Source organism: Talaromyces marneffei, chromosome 8, assembly GCF_009556855.1.
Source record: "Talaromyces marneffei chromosome 8, complete sequence".
In the NCBI taxonomy this organism is placed as follows: domain Eukaryota; kingdom Fungi; phylum Ascomycota; class Eurotiomycetes; order Eurotiales; family Trichocomaceae; genus Talaromyces; species Talaromyces marneffei.
This window is the reverse complement of record NC_072355.1, coordinates 911,019-928,703: the sequence shown is the minus strand read 5'-3', so window position 1 is coordinate 928,703 and position 17,685 is coordinate 911,019. Positions and strand designations below refer to the sequence as shown.

The following is a 17,685-nucleotide window of genomic DNA, read 5'->3' as shown; positions in this document are numbered from 1 at the left end:
GAGACAAGTTAGTTAGATTAGGCACTAAAGCATGTAACAATGATATGCAGCTAACTTAACTGATCCGATGGCTTGTTTCCGCCAAAGAAAAAAAAAAAAAAAAAAAAAGCTAGCCCTACGACGGCACATGACATGAGTCGGTAAACGAAAGCGCCCCGCATCGAATCGCATTCATACAGATTCCGAATCCGTGAGAGTTGACTCCGATCTTGCCAACTAGTCCAACTTCGTTTAGGAATTGTAAACGAGTCTCTCCGTCCGGTGTTATAATATCCATAATAACACCTCGGGATACAGCTTCTCAAGGATTGGAATAAAGATCTTCGAGCGCTCCTTTGCGTCTTCCCAGGTCTTCAGACCAGCCGTTTCTTGGAAGAATATTGTGTACGTTTTGATTTTGGTGTGGATCTGCTCTTTTACTTGTTGGCCATGCTGCAGACCAATTTCATACTATGTAAGAGGAGCCCCGGAGGTGCAGAGTGGCCACGTATGGCCTCGGATAGTTGTGAGTCATTTTCACCTCTTACTTGGTTTCGTTTCTCTTTGCGCTTCCTGTCTGCTAGATAGTGTGAGTGGCTGATAATGAGCAGATTAATGTGCTACTCTTGCTATTATAGACGTTCCGACAATTCTGAAGCTAATATACCCACACGACAGAAGAATTGAAAGCGAAAAAAATTATTTTTAGCTACTTTGGTTTCGAGAGACCTCATTTAAACCCATAAGTGGCACGGAATTGTGACAAAGTCTAAGGATATCCCACGTTGGAGATTCGCGATGAAAGAGTGGGCTCCAGGCGGAAAAGAGCGAACCCATGGGTCTCAGGTTTTGCTTATATTGGTCAATGGTACGATTTAACATTGTTTGATTCGGTATCAGTCGGACGATGAACGATTCTCATATTCAGGATTGATCTTACAATTTTCAGAAGGTGGAATGGTGTCGAAGTGGCGAGACTAAACGATATCCCTACATAGTACTTCGTACGGTATATTGTGACGCTAATCCTATATAGACATAGCCAGCCACTTCGTTATGTGAAGCGATCGGAGTTCCCTCAGAGTCACGTGCATATTCTCTGATTGGCTGTCTTCTTTATCCTTCAATCGTCCTCAACAGAGCATCTCGACGACACCTCATAGTCGGGGATCAATTCCTGCGGGAGGGCCGCACCTAGAATATACAAAATCCTATCTTGCGCCTGCGACACCTCGTACAAGCGCGTGAAGCTCGAGGATTGCGACCGGAGACCCTCCGAGATCTCATTACTCGGATGCATCAAGCATGAGCGTTGACGCGGTTTGATGCCTCAACAGTCAAGCCTTTACAGAGTAACTAGTTAGTACACGTGCTACTATGGTACAGCAGGTGTCGATTGCTTAGGCTATACGTAGAACCACTGGTGACATAACTATTAACCAAACACACTTAGTTAACTAGTCAGGTACATTATTTGAGCACATTAGGCAAGACTTTCCAATCGTAAACACCGGCTCGCCCCATTTTTCATTAGCATACCGAGAGCGCGCTAGTTAACTATGGTAGTTAGTTAGCCTTTGTATTACGTACTACGTAAGTTATCCATCATTGGAGGAAGCAAAATGACTTGCCACCAGTTAAAACTCTTACATAGTATACTCCGTAATGTAGTGCTGAAGAAGATCAAGTGGGGTACCTCATGTTACGAAAACGGTGGGCGTCTTTGGCCATGTGATAATCGTACGGCGGCCTATAGTACTCTGTATAGCCTGACGTGACCATCCATCCCATACCGTACCATGTGACCAATACCTACAAACTCGGTTAATGTCACAACATGAAACTTTGAACCAACAAGAATCTGTACACATCGTCTCGGGTCACAACAACAGCACTACACTGTGGTTGACCCCGGTGGATTCCATAGTACGTTTTTGATGTTTCAGATCAACAGTACTGTAAGCTTCTAGTAGCCAATAGAGTTGCATCACAAAGGCGCGCATTTTTCTAGCCGTCGGTGGTTTCACGGTTCTCCATGGAGCCATGATGTTCTTCGTCCTGCCTGATGGTCCAGCACAAGCATTTTTCGTAACGGAACGAGAAAAAGTCGTTGCGATCGAGCTCTTTGTGAGGAGAAGCTAGGTATTGAGGATAAGTACTGGAAATGATGTTACGGGAGGAGCTAGCTGGATGACTTTTGAAATCGCTCTCACGGTGAACGTTTTTCTGAAGGAGGGAGTATATTATCTAGTATCTCTAATACGGTGACGTTACTTTATAGATAACTAGTAAAGGATGCATCAAAAACACAGCTATCGTTATCTAATACTATATAATAATAGTACGTATTGATACGCGTTCTCCGACCCCATCGGCCCTCCTCTCTGGTTTGCATACTCCACAGCAACAACAAAAGCACTGAGCTATCCCATCGCAATTTGGGCAGGCTTGAATGATATCATGGCATAAGTAAGATGGAGTAGACTGCCTTGTCAATATCTAATCGACACCCAGAATGCCAAGTGACAATCATCGATCGACTTACACCACCAGTCCCGGATGGAACGAGTGTTGATACTACAAGATGTATTAGAGCCGGTAAGTTCAATGATAAAGTGTTTTTTCTCATTGCATTTAATCGACGGCTGATTGATAGATTATTCCGATCCTATATACGCTCGACTGGCCTTAGAAGCCTAACAAAAAATAGAGACTGACAGAGGTCTTGCTCTATACTACGCTAGTGACAAGTTGCGGCATTCCCGATTCTGATCCTAGATACAGCAAAGGTTCGGGGGAAATTCCGTTCTATAGGTACTATAATAATATTTTTTATACTGAGTACTCTTATGAGGCGTTGCTCCGGTACCTTACCGAGGGCAACGTGGAGGTATACGCACTGGTCTACGCATAGGGCTAGGTGTAGGGCAACGCGGAGGACTGGGCGGAGGGCTACTATATAGATGGAGGCCACAAGAGTCGAGACCGATGCGACTGTACCACTATACCAGTACGTACGTACTCCAGGATAAGTTGGACCGTGTCAGTGGCCTGCATGTGGGATCAACAAGGGGCTGGTGCTGGTAAAGTAGCGCGATTGGCTCCTTCTTATGGATGGCTGGCACGCGACATCGTACCTGAGTCAAGAGATTGAATCTGTTCAAGAGTGTCTTTATATACATGAGGGATTCCTGATGGAGGGTATCACATATCATACCCCGGGTATGTTTTGGGGTGTCCTGGGTCTGAATATATACGATCGTAGGTATGTTATCGTGTTCACGGGTTCACGCTCATAGGTCGGATTCTTTCTCATGCCGTAGTTCCTTTTCCTAGCCGAATCATAAGTCTCTGTTCCTACTTCATGTTCTATTCTGGAGTTCATGTTCAATGAACTCAGTCCTAGGATGCTTGTTTCGGCATCTAGTTCACCGGATCATTGTTATCCCTTCAAGATAACTATGCGGTTAGCTAGCGGCCTAAACTAACATAACGTATTTCACGGGTAAGTGGCACACTTCAATTTTGTATGATTTTCTATACAAACCATAACATCTTATATCTCAACAAATTAATATATAAACCATATCTAAAAATTATCCATGTCTTATAAGAACCTGTAAGTAATGAATATATAACGTCAATTTTTTAAAAATATATTATTAATCGTTTCGTATTGAAAATTACGGCGTAATTTTCTAGGGTTGGTTTGTATACCAATAACCACCTAATAAAATCGTTTTAAATTTTAAATAACCTTATAACTGGTCTATTTAAACTGCTATCTAGAACATTAAGCAAAAATACAGCTTTGTTGTGGGATTGCTGATATGTTGTAAATGGCTATTTTGTATGCGATTACAAGGTGTGCCACTTACCCGTTTGTGCCACTTAACCCGTGAAATACGTTAGCTTCCTTTCTGATTACATAACTAGCGTCGGGAGCTAGCTAACTAATCTATTGGCTGTGACGTGCTGATTCTCTGACAGTAGTTCATGAGCGATGTTTACGGGTAACTAATATACCCTCGGTACCAGTATGCGCACATAATACGGAGTAAAACACATCGTGACCCACAAAGTCATCCTTAATTAATAGCCCTATTTCCATTGTCTTTCAGAAATAATATTCTTTTGGTAGGATGCAGTTTTTTCTTTTCTTTTACTTAACCATATAAATTATATAACTCTATAGGTAGTATTTATAACTTATGGCGTTCGATTAAAGCAGGTGGGCTTTCTACTGGTATATATTATCTATTTTGTTCTAGGATTCGATATATTACCAACTTTAAAACTTCAGTTCAGGTTCCTCTACTCCATAAGTGTTACATTGTTATATCCATGGATGAACTATTCCTTTCTGCCATCCCACCGCGTCACCCTAAGACTAGCTTGATTCTAGACCCGGTGGGTCTTTGTTTGTGTATCTACAAAAAACGAGTATCATTTATTAGTTCCGAACTTCCAATGAGGTTATCTATGGTTCACTTTCTCTGTATACCCGTGTGGAGGGTCTTGGGAATGATATAGTAGTGTAACCTTGAGCAGCGACATCTCCTACCACTTCTAGTATACAGCTTGAACCAAAGGGAATATCCTCCAGTACTTAAACTCCATTATAACCCCCTAGAATGATGGAATTATACTTGTCAAGTGTCACCAACCTTGTGATCCAACTTTGTGGTCCAACTTTGTGGAATTCCTTTACTTGTCTCTTATTTACACCTGAGAAGTCCTGGTCTACTTTTTTACATATTCCTTTTTACTCTCTTCTAGCTCATAGCTAGGAGAAATATTTCCCTTTAAAAATGATGAACTTTATTCTCTATGTCTGCGCTTTCTTAGCAGCTTTTAAGGGCGTCCAAGCTGGTTTCGACCCAAAGAGCCACAGTAATCTCGCTGTGTACTGGGGTAATAACTTAACCCTATAAAGCAATGAAATAGCCATCTCTGACATTTAATTATTCAAGGCCAAAACTCCTTTGGCAAGCCTGAAGAAGAGGGTGGTCAGAAGCGTTTAGGATTCTACTGTGAACGTAAGTCATGCGTTGATATGGAATTAATATATTATATATAAAATTTATACTAAGTGCTGTTGCGTGTACAGATCTACCTGAAGTTGATGTATGGACTATATTACCCTGTCAACAAATGAGAATCAGTGTAGGATTCAATCAGCTTTGATACTAATAACAGAATTAGGTTTTTATGATTGCTTTCGTTACCAGCATCATGCGTAGCCCAGGCGAATTACCCAATGTCAATTTTGCTAATGCTGGAAATAACTGTACCCAGATTCCTGGAACTGAAAGAATGAAGTGCCCACAGATTGCGTAAAGTTGAGAGCTTCTAACTTATATGAATATGCTTATACTAATGAAATATCTAACATTTATATCCAGTGAGGATATTATTAAATGCCAGAATCTTGGAAAGACGATTCTCATATCTCTTGGAGGTGCTACCTACGATGAGGGTGGTTTTCCTGATCCTCCTACTGCAAGGGCTGCAGCATTAATACTGTGGCAGTTATTCGGGCCTGTAAATCACTCTAGTCATTTGGTTGACTATCGCCCATTCTTGAACGCTGTTATCGATGGTTTCGACCTTGACTTTGAAAATCAACAAATGCGCAACCTGGTCCCTTTTGCAAGCGAACTACGCCGTCTATTTCTCACAGACCCATCAAAGACCTATCTTCTGACGGTCGCCCCGCAGTGTCCTTACCCCGATCGCGCTAATAACGAGTTGTTGATAGGTCCCGTTCACATTGATGCGGTCTTCGTCCAGTTCTATAACAATTATTGTGGTGTTAATCACTTTTTCCCTTTAGCTCATGAACAGCCCGACTTTAACTTCGATACGTGGGAACTATGGGCCAAGACCATCTCCAACAACTCTGATGTCAAAGTCTTCATGGGTGTTCTTGGTAGCAAAGGTGCTGGTAACGGGTTTGTGCCAGCTTTCTTCATTGGTACGATCATTAATTATATACTCGAGCATGGCTGGACCTCCTTTGGTGGTGTCATGGTATGGGATGTCAGCCAGGCATTTCCCAATCCTAGATTCATATCTGAAGTTCGCTCTTCTCTGCCGCCTAGACCACCAACTCCTACCACGACCACTACCTCCACTACGACAACTACTTCAACTTCAACTCCCCCCGCTACGACAACTACTTCAACTCCAACTCCTCCCGCTACGACAACTACTTCGAAGGAATCCACGATTACTACTACCACCACTTCAACTGCTTCAAGCACCACCTGGCCCGTGCCAGGTGGCCCCTGCCCTACCGATGGAGTCCATGCCTGCGCTGGTAACAGTTTTGGTGTCTGCAACCATGGCAGTTGGGTTGTCCGGGCCTGTCCCCCTGGACTAATTTGCATCCAGGCCGGACCCGGAGTTTACTGTGATCGTCCTGGTGCTGCTCAACCAGTGTACTAAGTATCTTAGCTGTATCAATTCCTTCTTTACCTTTACATTCATTTGAACGTTTGTTCCCTGATCTTTTGAATTTTATGATAGTCCTTGTTGGAGAAAAATTTCTCGAGGTTATATCATATGAAAAACGCACAAATAGATTTACAATTATTCGCCTCCATAATTCTACTCAAACAAGGAATCAACCTACACTTTTTCCAGTCCCAATAATATATTATATTATTTATTCATCATGTCTTGGTTACTGCCTTGGGCATCGAGCTGGATGAGGCTGGGATGATAGATCAACTGCAACTCGCAAGTCCGCTCCGAGCTTGGAGCCTTTGGCGCTAATATTAAAGAGCATTTAAAGGGGGCTCTGAGAGTAGTGTTAAAGTAATATGTGTAACGGAGCGAGGATATCAATGTAAAACGTATGGCGTAGGAAACTAACAAGACGTGAGCTGAAGAAAAGAACTATCTAACATGGGGATCAGGCCTCTATTTATGCCTGCGTAGGCTTGCTCCAGGGCATGATTCCTGACGGAGCAAGCCTGCAAATCCGTACAAAGATCTAACAACGAAAGCATACAATAAAGCAATAAACAAAGCTCTCCGTGAAGCTATTCCCAGGACGGGAAACTCATAGAACAAAGATCCCCCGCGGATTCATCGGTGTCTTGAAACCTCACCGCTTTCGCCTTCTTTGGGGTGTTAGCCTGGAACGGAGTTGGATCCGTGACACCTAATTGTCCATTGCATAGATCTTTTTATAGTACAGACTATTGTCACACAAAAAGTCAATTCTAAACTTTAGTCCAACGTACAGAAACAAACCTACATGCATTAGTCTCATGTACAAAAAAAAAAAAAAAGAATGCATGCATGCATGGGATGTGTGGCCTATTTAGATCTGGGACTACGTACTACACAGTAGATAGATACATTATCGTTTATCCTGCACATCATATCTCCTCCTCTCCTCAATTTAGTAGTTGAAGTCTGGTGGCCGCTGGGGTTCTAGGGTCTCAAGTTTACTGGGCCACCTGCTGAGCACATTATGTGGCTAGCTAGTTACGTCTTAAGGTCTGTTCAGCCTCGTGGTGCGTAGAATGGTTTTGCATATTATACGTATATAAGTATACTTGATATCTACACATGTAGAGAGGAAAAGGTAGGATCCCTTGCCCTGAATCGTGAGTTGTATTGATTGACGGGCCAAGATCCGATCTGATATATCTAAAGCGGCGGTTGTATAAATGTCAACTGGTGTATCTACATACAAGCTACTATAGCATAAGGATTACCCCCATACCAACGCCAACGCCTTGCTGATCATCCGTTCAAAAAGAAAGAAAAAACTATCACCGTCCCAATTCCCTTCGCAATCGTCCTGCCGCCGAGCCAGGAGTAGGTTCTGGCCAATTGCTGACTGCATCATTGACCTCCTCAAAGAATGTCGTACTATTATGAATTGTGGTCGCCCCGAGAACAACCCTGATTCCTGGAGAGCTGGCATTGATCTGGGCAATCAACTTGGCCTCCTCATATGTTGCTCCGCCTATCATAAAGACAATGATATCTTGCGGCTTGTCTCTTGTATGCCCACCACCTTCTAAGAAGGGATACTGTAATTCTCTCAGCTTGCCTTTGATTAGATTCTGTAACGTTGCTTCGAGACGAGGCGAGTGTTGAGTGTAGACGTTCTCGACACCTTTCAATCCCCTGAACCGGTCACGAGCGCCCGAGAACAAAGACACCGACTCAAAAAGATCGGAAAAGCCACCCGCAACGGGCGGCGCTTGTAGAGAGTGATGATATGCAAGGAGCTTGGGGATAATGTTCACTTCATGTTGTGGAACATTACCAGCGGCGGAGAGCAGATCAAGTAAGACTGGTAGTGCATTGTTGGGTTGCTTTTCGTAGCGTATTCCATAGAGCGCGACCAGGCGAATCTTGTTCTCGGCCTTTACAGAAGGCAGTTGGATTATTCTTTGTAATGACTGCAACGTGTCAGCAAGTAGAAGTCATCTAGAAATATTACTTCACGAAACTCACGCGCAAGTCACTGGCATGATTGTCATTACATGCCAGACTCTGCTCCAATTCACTAACATCCAACAAATCATCCTCGCCAACACGACGACTCAACTCGCTAACTAGAGTCACATGTTTGCTGACGTTTCCAGATAATTTGCGGAACTCTGGATAATCCTCCACGAATCGCTTCATGTCTGCAATCGATTCGATGCTCATACTGCTTTGTGTCTTGGCCTGATACTGCTCGACATACTCTTTGATGTTCCCTCCTAGATCTCCGAAATTCTGGTACATGTTCTTCTTATAGAACGGGTCTTGATCCTGCGACAGTACTATTTCCTGCAGCTCCGGTCGGACGTCAGGAATATTGCGTAGATCTACTCGCCCATTGTGAATACCAATCAACTCATGTACCATTGCCTGATAAGTCCATTGTGTCAGAAGGGGTGTTATAGGATCGTCTCGTCGGTCGAGGATAAGGAGAATGGGAGGAGTATCGGTTTTTCGAAAGTTGAAGAGTTGCTCTTCTTGAGTCAATTGGTAGCGGACTTCTGTTGCCAACTTCTTGGCCATAAGGCTATTTTTCTCGTATCGAATCAATGGATTCTTCTTCAACGCGAGTAACATGGCAATTAGGCCCTCCGTTATCCTTTGTAATGCATCGCTATTCCACATATCGGGGCTATTGCTCCATATTCGATTCAACGGGAATCCCAGATTGAGTGAGCACAAATCAGGGTTGATAACGATAAAATCCGCAAACTGTTCCTGAACCACGCGCACTACCTCATGGTCGTCCGCCTCGGCAAGTCTCTCCAAGGACGATTTGCGAATGATATTTGTGAAGAAAAGGTGGTACTCTCCGTATTTCGGCGCTCGTAATTCGTCGATAAGCAGCTGTATTGAATTCGGCGACGGGCGCACAAAGCAGATACACCGTAAATGTCGCATTTTCTCTCGCGCCTGGTTATCTAATCGATCGACGAGGTAGACTTCATGATTGAGGAGAGCCGATTGGGTAATCGCTGTCGATACGATCGGAACCTGCCATTACAGTCAGTGCAAATTCGAGAAGCCGACAAAAATCGTGTTGCCCACTGTCTCACTATCAAGAAGCAGAATCTTCATCTTAGACGGCGACGAGCCTGTCGCTGTAGACGAGTCGCCGACAGACACCATCCGGGAAAGGTACCCGGACACTGCTGCGACGACGTCCATTGTTGTGAATGGCGACGCGCGGTTTGCGTATTGGATATAGCTCGGCGATATCGTTTGATGGTAGGCGTGGTTGTATACAAGTGTCAACAGAAAGCGATAAGCCTGTCGTAGCCTTGTAGTAGCCTGTAGGCGCTAGGCAGCGTTCAATGTTGTGTTGTCATAAGCTTGCCCGCCGTCTCGCCTTGGGGGGAACGAACGGACGGCTCTGATAGGTCGAAGTAGCAGTGCTATGCCAGGCTTGCCAGCTGAATGGAACAGGTATGACGGGTGCACGTGAAACTGCGGTGAAATGAGATTTGTTGAGTCCGAGGCCTACTACTCCGGACTTACTCTGATCATTGATGTAGTACAGTTGATGCTCCGTAGAGACTTGTTATTGTATGCAGTTGGGTGTAGCGGGTCAGTTGAGGCGGTCACTCAACAAAAATGTTAGCTCCTTCCTTACCTACCCCAGCGCATGACGGCATCGCTCCCGTTTCATTTTTTTGTCAACATCCCCCTACACACAACCCTTCGTCGTTCTCTTTTATATTCTCACTCTCGCTTTTCTTTCTTGAATGACCGAGTCTTAACTTACCCAGTAGAGACTATTGGCAAAAGCCCGCCATGGCTGCCCTCCGCGCCTATATTGACGCCCGTAAGAACATTTGTATACTTGCCGCGTTGGACACAACTGACAAGACCTGTGTCTAGCTTTTGCCGGTGCGGCGAACATACTTGGAGCATCTGTTGATGATGGTAAATTGCATTGTCAGTACCTGTACTGCGCATACCCTTACTGATCGATTGTTGTACAGTCAAACTCATCGGATCCTTCCTTCTCTCCTACCCGTTGGCCGCCATTCTCAAGCGAATTCCGGATAAAGACCCATGGAAAAAGAATGTCTTCATTATCGCTGCGTCGCTATTCTATTTTCTCGGCCTATACGAACTCTGGGACGGCTTGCTCACGTTGACGTATAGCTCCGTGGCCACCTATCTCATTGCATACTACATCGATGGCTCTCTGATGCCTTGGATCGGCTTCACTTTCTTGATGGGACACATGTCTATCAGCCACATTTATCGGCAGATGGCAGACGATGCTTCGGTTGTCGATATCACCGGCCCTCAAATGGTGCTTGTCATGAAACTTTCGGCATTCTGCTGGAACATTCATGATGGCCGTCGCCCGGACAAGGACCTCACGGACGCTCAGAAATATGCGGCAATCAGGGAATTCCCCAATATACTAGACTATGCTGGTTATGTGCTATTCTTTCCGTCGCTCTTTGGAGGTCCTGCTTTCGACTATGTTGACTATCGCCGGTGGCTCGATACAACGCTCTTTGAAGTCCCTCCCGGTACTGATCCCTCGAAAGTTCCCCCTACTCGGAAGAAGCGAAAGATTCCACGCAGTGGTCGCCCAGCTTTGAAGAAGATGATCATAGGTATAATCTGGATTTTGGCTTTTGTGCAGCTGGCCCCCCAGTATCCGTTCTCGTTTTACTTCAGCGACGAATACTCGACCTTCTCGCTCCCACGTCGCATCTGGCAATTGCATATGCTTGGGCTTGTGACCCGGTTCAAGTACTACGGCGCCTGGTCCCTGACTGAAGGTGCCTGTATTATGTCTGGTCTCGGGTACAATGGTTTCGATGCCAAGACGGGCAAGGTCTACTGGAACCGTTTAGAGAATGTCAACCCTTGGGGCTTAGAGACGGCGCAAAACACCAGAGGCTATCTTGAAAACTGGAACAAGAATACAAACCACTGGCTTCGTAACTACGTCTATTTGCGAGTTACACCCAAGGGCAAGAAGCCGGGATTCAGGGCCAGTTTGGCAACCTTTGGTACCAGCGCGATTTGGCACGGTTTCTACCCTGGTTATTATCTGGCGTTTATCTTCGCTTCATTCGTCCAGACTGTGGCAAAGAGTGCGTATTCATCTTTCTGTTCTATTCTTGATATTGTTTCTCTAACATTCTGCTAGATTTCCGACGCTATGTTCGTCCTTTCTTCTTGAGCCCAGATGGTTCCAAGCCAACCGCGATGAAGCCTTATTATGATGTGGCATCCTGGTTTGTAACCCAACTAATCATGTCATTCACTGTCGCTCCGTTCGTTCTTCTCTCCTTCAATGGCACAATCTCAGTGTGGCGTCATGTGTATTTTTACGGCGTCGTGGGCGTTGCTTCGGCAATGGCGTTCTTCGCCAGCCCTGCTAGAGGCTATCTCATCGCACAACAGAAGAAACGTAGCCGTCCAGCACTGGCACGAACAGTGAGCGCTGATGCTCCTGTGCTCGGTCTTCCGAACGATCTGGAGAAGGACGTTGATGACGCGATCAAAGAGATTTCGGAAGAAATTCAAGAGATGTGCAAGCACGGCGCTACGGCATCTATACCATCAGCTCAAGAGGCTCGTGCTTTGGTCGAGGAGAAACTTGGCAAGAAGGATTGAAGAAACCACACGGAACGACAGACGGTTTTCGGTTTCGTCAGTCGTTATGGTATTTTATGAAACGACCTCTGAAGTTCATTCATTTCATAGCTATGAAGTGCTTTACGTTTGCATTTGATTCGCCCTAAGCGAACTATTGTCTGTTGTGATATCCATAAGGTTGTTATTTTTATGCAGTCCTGACGGTCTCGTTGATGATTTATCTCTCATTGTGAAGCGTCTAGGTTTAGTCGAGGATGATTTTGTTGTTGTGTTGAAGAGTGTGACAGTGTATCTTAGCTGCTAGTTGCTATAATAGACGCCCGGGGTTCTCTCGGTAATACCTACTGGGCCCGATCAGAGAAATCGGTATCAGCAACAAAAGCCTCGACTGCAAGTTTGAGCCCAGAGCCAGTTGTTAGCCTGGCGAGGTACGAGAATATTACATATCACACAGTTGAGTGGAAGGTTATACGAAGAAGGACCCCGTCACACATAAAGTCCTTTGAAAATACTTGAATTGTGTGCTTGCAATCCATCTATACAAGAGCTGAAATAAATTGAAGACAAGAAAGAGAGAGAGAGACGTCTATACATCACACGTAAAGATCACATACGTAAAGATCACATACGTAAAGATCACATACGTAAAGAACGAGAGCCAGTTACTTATACACGTTAACAACCAACGAATGATATCAAGGTGAAAAAGAAGAAGAAGAATAAATACAAAAGAACCATCAACATATGCTCAACATTAATAATACCAATCAATCAGGATGATACGTCGACTGGGGCAACAACCCCGGCAGCGAATCTCTCAGCGGCCAGGCCTCACTGTCAGCAGCGGCTTTCTGTGCAGCTTGTAGATCTACTTCTAGCAGTTTTTGGAGATCGTCTAGTTTCTGATAAACACCTGGCGATCTTGCGCCGAGGCTGGTGACGGATCGAGACGGGATGGGGAGCGTGCTTGATCTCGGCCTTGAGAAAGATGCTGCTGCTCCTGCTGCTGCTACTACTGCAGGAGAAGGGAAATTCACGTTGGGACGTTCTGTGACTGGCGAACGGAGTGTGATGGGGACGTTGAGAGATGTTGCCGAGATGTGGCTGTTTGCGTTTGGGTTTGAGATTGAAAACGGTGGAGGAGCGAGGAAGCGCGAATAGGTTCTTGAAGCTATCGTTGCTGATGATGGCTCACCATTCCCCATCCTTGATGGAGGAGGAGGAGGATCGAGATTGCTTAGACGAAATCCGATTTGAACCGTTGCATGGCTGACGTCGGATGAATTGCGGTTATGAGCTGCAAAGGCAGGACGCGGTGGGACGAGGAGTATTTCATCTTCATAGAGGCTTGAAGCTGGGTATTTGGGCTTGCGAGCGCTGGCTTCCGTTGGAAATATCGAATACGAGGGTTTTCTGTTGATATAATTATTGGTGTTGGGCTTCGGTTTGATGGTAGGCGTCGGTGTCGGTGGTAATGATTTATCAGTATCCATCCGGTTGAAATGCCTCTTTTGAGCATTCATGCCATCGTTGAAGAGATGGTATTCTTCCTGAGGAATTGCGATTGGAGATGAGATCTTTCTCTTGAGTCCATTCTTCCACCGATAATCCCGAGACGATTCTGAGTATCGAATGGTCATGCATTCGGTATATGACCGGAACAACAGTTGGAAGAATGATACAACGATGCCAATCACATTGATCGACACTATTGCCATCATTGGCGTAATGCCTTGAGGTATGCCAAGGGTGATTCTTGCCCAGAAAGGTAAAAAGAAGGTCTACGTTCATCAGTCGAGATTTCACATCATGTTTAAAGCGAGAAAGACTTACAAAAACCGCAGTGGCTATGATCAGATAATAAACCATCTGCGTTGCAGCAACTCGTTCCATTGTATCCACACCCGTTGCACGAAACAATTGAGTCACCAGTATCGACGCAATCAGCGTATAAAACACAATCAAAGCAATTGTAATTCCAAGTGCAATATCACTCCACGGCTTCACGATCGAAAGTAATCCCAAGGAACATTCACTGAGCGTGGATCGTCGAAGGTGAGTTGGAATATATGTCAATCCGGTCAACAGGATTATCACCACCCAGCAGATATAGACTACCATTTTCTTGCGTGGCGCAAATCCGTTCCTCTGAAAGCCCCGATATAACGTTTCGATGCCGAAGACGAGTATCACGAGTCCTACTACCCACAATGCTGCATACTGTCAGAACACCGGTAGTCTGAATATGATTTCGAAGGGGTCTCACCTGGGAACACTATCTGTCCAATTGTACCACAATTCATAGAGATCAAAGGAGACATTTGCATGGACTGAATAACCACCAAAACCATGCCCTGAGCAAGTACCGCCGCTGTAAAGGACAAAGTCAAGACGTCACCAGGTCGAATCGATTGAAGGAACGATTGTCGCTTTCTATGCAACCCATGTCAGTCAGTTCTTCATTTTTTCCCCCTCCATCATCCATCACTAGACTCGCGGATTGAGATAGCATACTCGCTTGATAAAAGACCATTCTTCTTCGGCACCTTCGACAAGTCAAAAAACACCGTCGCCATCAACAGCCCCGCCGATGCCATATTGAACGATATTAGAAGTATCGCAGAAGTCGGCGTGCTATTCTCATAGTACCACGGATTTCGAGGAACCACCACATGGTCGTGTGCAGCGCCATTATTTGTGTTTGCAAATCGCTCCAATAAAGATGATATTGTCATCATACAGTTTTTGTTGAACGCACCGGCATTCGTCCTAGAGGGAGGACTATACCGTTGTACGAATTGGCATCGATGAGTGACGTATCTAGAAAATCGAATGAAGCTGTTCGAGGATCAAATGAATGTCAATTTGTTTCTTGGAAAGAAAAAAAAGTAATATTATTCAGAATAGGCGAGTGCTTCCAGAGTCTCGATGATCGAAGTGAAAAATGAAAGAAGCGTCCAGTTCAGACCAGCTGAATAGCTTTCGCAGCCGGATAGGGCTGATGAAGAAACGAATGACACGGACAATAGCAGTGACAAATAGCAAAAAGAGAATAATGAAGATGAAAAGAAAATCTATCGGCACTTGCTTCAAACACATAGAAAAGCATACAGGGGGAGGCGGTCTCCTAACGGCCGCCCACCTGACTCCCATGTTGGCGTTTTACCTTCCTCTTGTAGCACATCGAAAAAAAAAGCGTGTCAAATGCCGATCGGATTTGAGTTATCGTTCGTGGCTATTCTAGAAATAGTAAGAACAAGTCTCATCGATCCTAGGGCTTTAGGTCTGAGTAGTGTCGCAGGTTCGTGGAAAGAACATGGAAGGGGACGAATTTCGTCCAAATACGCTATCACCTTCGTCATTAGTGGTGGCAACATTTCTGAAATAGGATGCGTGAGACGTTCAGGATTACTGGTGCCCTTACATGTCAGAGTGGGATAGGTTTGTATGATGATGGTGATTAGTTGTCGAACAGGAGATGAAATCATAAGAGTTTCGTGTGGAGGGCGCGGCAGGGGCTTAGGGCTACGGCTCCCTCATGCAAGATGAAACCCCAAGGGTTTTAAGCCTCCATCGGCGACATTCTCTCCTTATCTATTCGTCTCTTTATGTCTTGTTAATAAATTGCGTCTATAAACGTCTCTATCAATCTGAAACTATAAAGGAGTTGATAGTATATATCTCGAACATGGTGGTATGGTGTTCGCAGTAGTGGTAGCAGATAAGCGAATTACAATCTAGCATTAACTACTCTGTAATGAATATTGACAAAATGAATGAGGACTTCTATTGATAATTCTAGTAACTTCTATAATGTATAAATAAAGGAAGGTATGTCACCGATAGACCGTCAGCAAGACCATCAGCGCTTCGTCAATATAAACGGGTTAAATATGCGTAACAACCAGCCCTTAGAGACGGGTGTGCCACTCCCAACATCAAGCCAAGCTATCGGAAACAGAGCCAAGGTTGCTGAGATATTTCATCATCTGGTCGTCGAATCCTGATACCTTGCTCAATGTTACTTGCAACCGCGTAAAAGCCTCCAACGTGGTCGTGTACTCGGGATGGTCCTCGCCCACACAGTAACGATCAACTTCCAGCCCTTTATCAGCCCATAACAGAGCCATTCTTGCATTTCCCAGTCGGGTATTAACTTTAGCAGCGTAGTAATAACTAAGCAACGTTGGTTTATGACCTTATCGGCAGAGAATGTAACATACGAAAAACATAATTCCCGGCCTACAAGTCCTTCGGACTTTTGTATCGCAGCCAGCTTCTGCGTTAATTTCAGTGCCTCTTCCGGTGATTCCTCCGTGTCAAGGGTGAGGAGATCCTCGAGATCGTCACTCAGCAGGGACATTATCAACCGTTTCTCCTCTTTCGCTCTGCCTTCCGGGGTATCCTCACAGACCGGGCAGCTGCACTCAAATCCCCATTTCTGCAAGTATTCCTGGCGCTTGCTCCTAACCCAATTGCTCCCATCCATGTACGTAATAAGCAACTCTTCACCTGCACTGATGTCTTGAATAGTATGGAAAGTCTCCATGTCGAGCTGGGGGTTGTACGAATGAGTTGTATTCGGAAGGCAAGAATGATTGAAGCGAGATCCGAGCAGGTATATGGAACAAAACGAGTTTGCTGTGTAGATGCTAAGCACTTCCCTATGAATTTCTGGCAATTCTTCCCAGCTCTGTCCCGTTTGCTTCCCGAGAATTTGCTTGTCCAAATCGCACGCATAAGTATGGAGCTCTAGGTATGATTTTTGCTGTGAAGGAGAAAGGCTTTCAAAGGCTTGCAAGATGGCTGTTGCGGATGGTTCCTCATCGCCATCACATTTTATTTTGAGTAGACATGATTCGGCCAAGATACGAGTGCCACGGGGTATGTTGGTCTTTGCAAAGGTGCCCAGACCTTTTCCTGGAGATTCCCTTATCTCGATGACATGGCGCGCATCTTGTATATGTCAGTTAGCATTTGAAGTTGTCCGGAGAGATTCATACCTTGGTTTGCGTCCATCGTCCGTTATTATCTGATATGGCATATGAAAAACAATGAGAGTTAAATGAAGGTGAAATTTCATTGATTGCAAAAGTACAAGATAGAATGACAGCGAATACATCTCGAAGCAATAGGAAGTGATTATTCGACAGAGTCCCAGAGAACAGAAAGAATGCAGAATAGGAAAGAGCCATCCTCAACGGTAAGTCGCAAGTTATGCACATCAGGAAGGTGCTAAAGGGGCGCGACAATCGGAAGTTGCGATGAGCCTGCAAGTACCATATACTCTCCGACTTCTATCTATGTTGAACGATCCTCTCCAAAACTTCATTTTCATAACGCGGAGAGCGTGTCCGTTCTAATGGCTGTCGATAAGCAATTGCCATCAACGCTCAGGGTGGGTGAGGATGTAAGAGCCGCCTTCCTGCGACACATAACACAGCAGCATGTTGCGAATCATACGAGGTAGGGTGGAAGACAATTCAAAGAGAAAGAAGTCTTATTCTCGCAAGGTCCTTCAAGTCGAGGAATACATACTCCGTAGTAGGACTATCGCTGGAGAGTCGACAGAAAAAGAACCATGAGGGGGGGGATCGA

At 44.9% G+C, this 17,685-nt stretch overlaps 5 protein-coding genes across 5 annotated transcripts; 2 read left to right on the top strand and 3 right to left on the bottom strand.

The window, feature by feature from the left end:
• Positions 1-4,790: 4,790 nt before the first annotated feature.
• Positions 4,791-6,429, top strand: EYB26_009671 (uncharacterized protein; the record flags this gene model as incomplete). The annotated part of the gene is made up of 5 exons (XM_054268918.1): positions 4,791-4,893; positions 4,953-5,018; positions 5,090-5,106; positions 5,185-5,315; positions 5,385-6,429. 5 exons carry the CDS (start codon positions 4,791-4,793, stop codon positions 6,427-6,429), a joined length of 1,362 nt encoding a protein of 453 aa, XP_054124893.1.
• A 1,340-nt stretch (positions 6,430-7,769) lies between these two features.
• EYB26_009670 (uncharacterized protein) lies at positions 7,770-9,663 on the bottom strand (the record flags this gene model as incomplete). The annotated part of the gene is made up of 3 exons (XM_054268917.1): positions 7,770-8,408; positions 8,464-9,489; positions 9,544-9,663. 3 exons carry the CDS (start codon positions 9,661-9,663, stop codon positions 7,770-7,772), a joined length of 1,785 nt encoding a protein of 594 aa, XP_054124892.1.
• A 606-nt stretch (positions 9,664-10,269) lies between these two features.
• On the top strand, positions 10,270-12,105 carry EYB26_009669 (uncharacterized protein; the record flags this gene model as incomplete). The annotated part of the gene is made up of 4 exons (XM_054268916.1): positions 10,270-10,300; positions 10,357-10,401; positions 10,461-11,579; positions 11,636-12,105. 4 exons carry the CDS (start codon positions 10,270-10,272, stop codon positions 12,103-12,105), a joined length of 1,665 nt encoding a protein of 554 aa, XP_054124891.1.
• A 749-nt stretch (positions 12,106-12,854) lies between these two features.
• EYB26_009668 (uncharacterized protein) lies at positions 12,855-14,684 on the bottom strand (the record flags this gene model as incomplete). Its single annotated transcript, XM_054268915.1, has 4 exons — positions 12,855-13,868; positions 13,921-14,300; positions 14,354-14,520; positions 14,602-14,684. 4 exons carry the CDS (start codon positions 14,682-14,684, stop codon positions 12,855-12,857), a joined length of 1,644 nt encoding a protein of 547 aa, XP_054124890.1.
• Positions 14,685-16,025: 1,341 nt separating this feature from the next.
• Positions 16,026-17,106, bottom strand: EYB26_009667 (uncharacterized protein; the record flags this gene model as incomplete). The annotated part of the gene is made up of 3 exons (XM_054268914.1): positions 16,026-16,263; positions 16,311-17,043; positions 17,091-17,106. The coding sequence occupies 3 exons, from the start codon at positions 17,104-17,106 to the stop codon at positions 16,026-16,028; spliced, it is 987 nt and encodes a 328-aa protein (XP_054124889.1).
• Between the last annotated feature and the right edge of the window lie 579 nt (positions 17,107-17,685).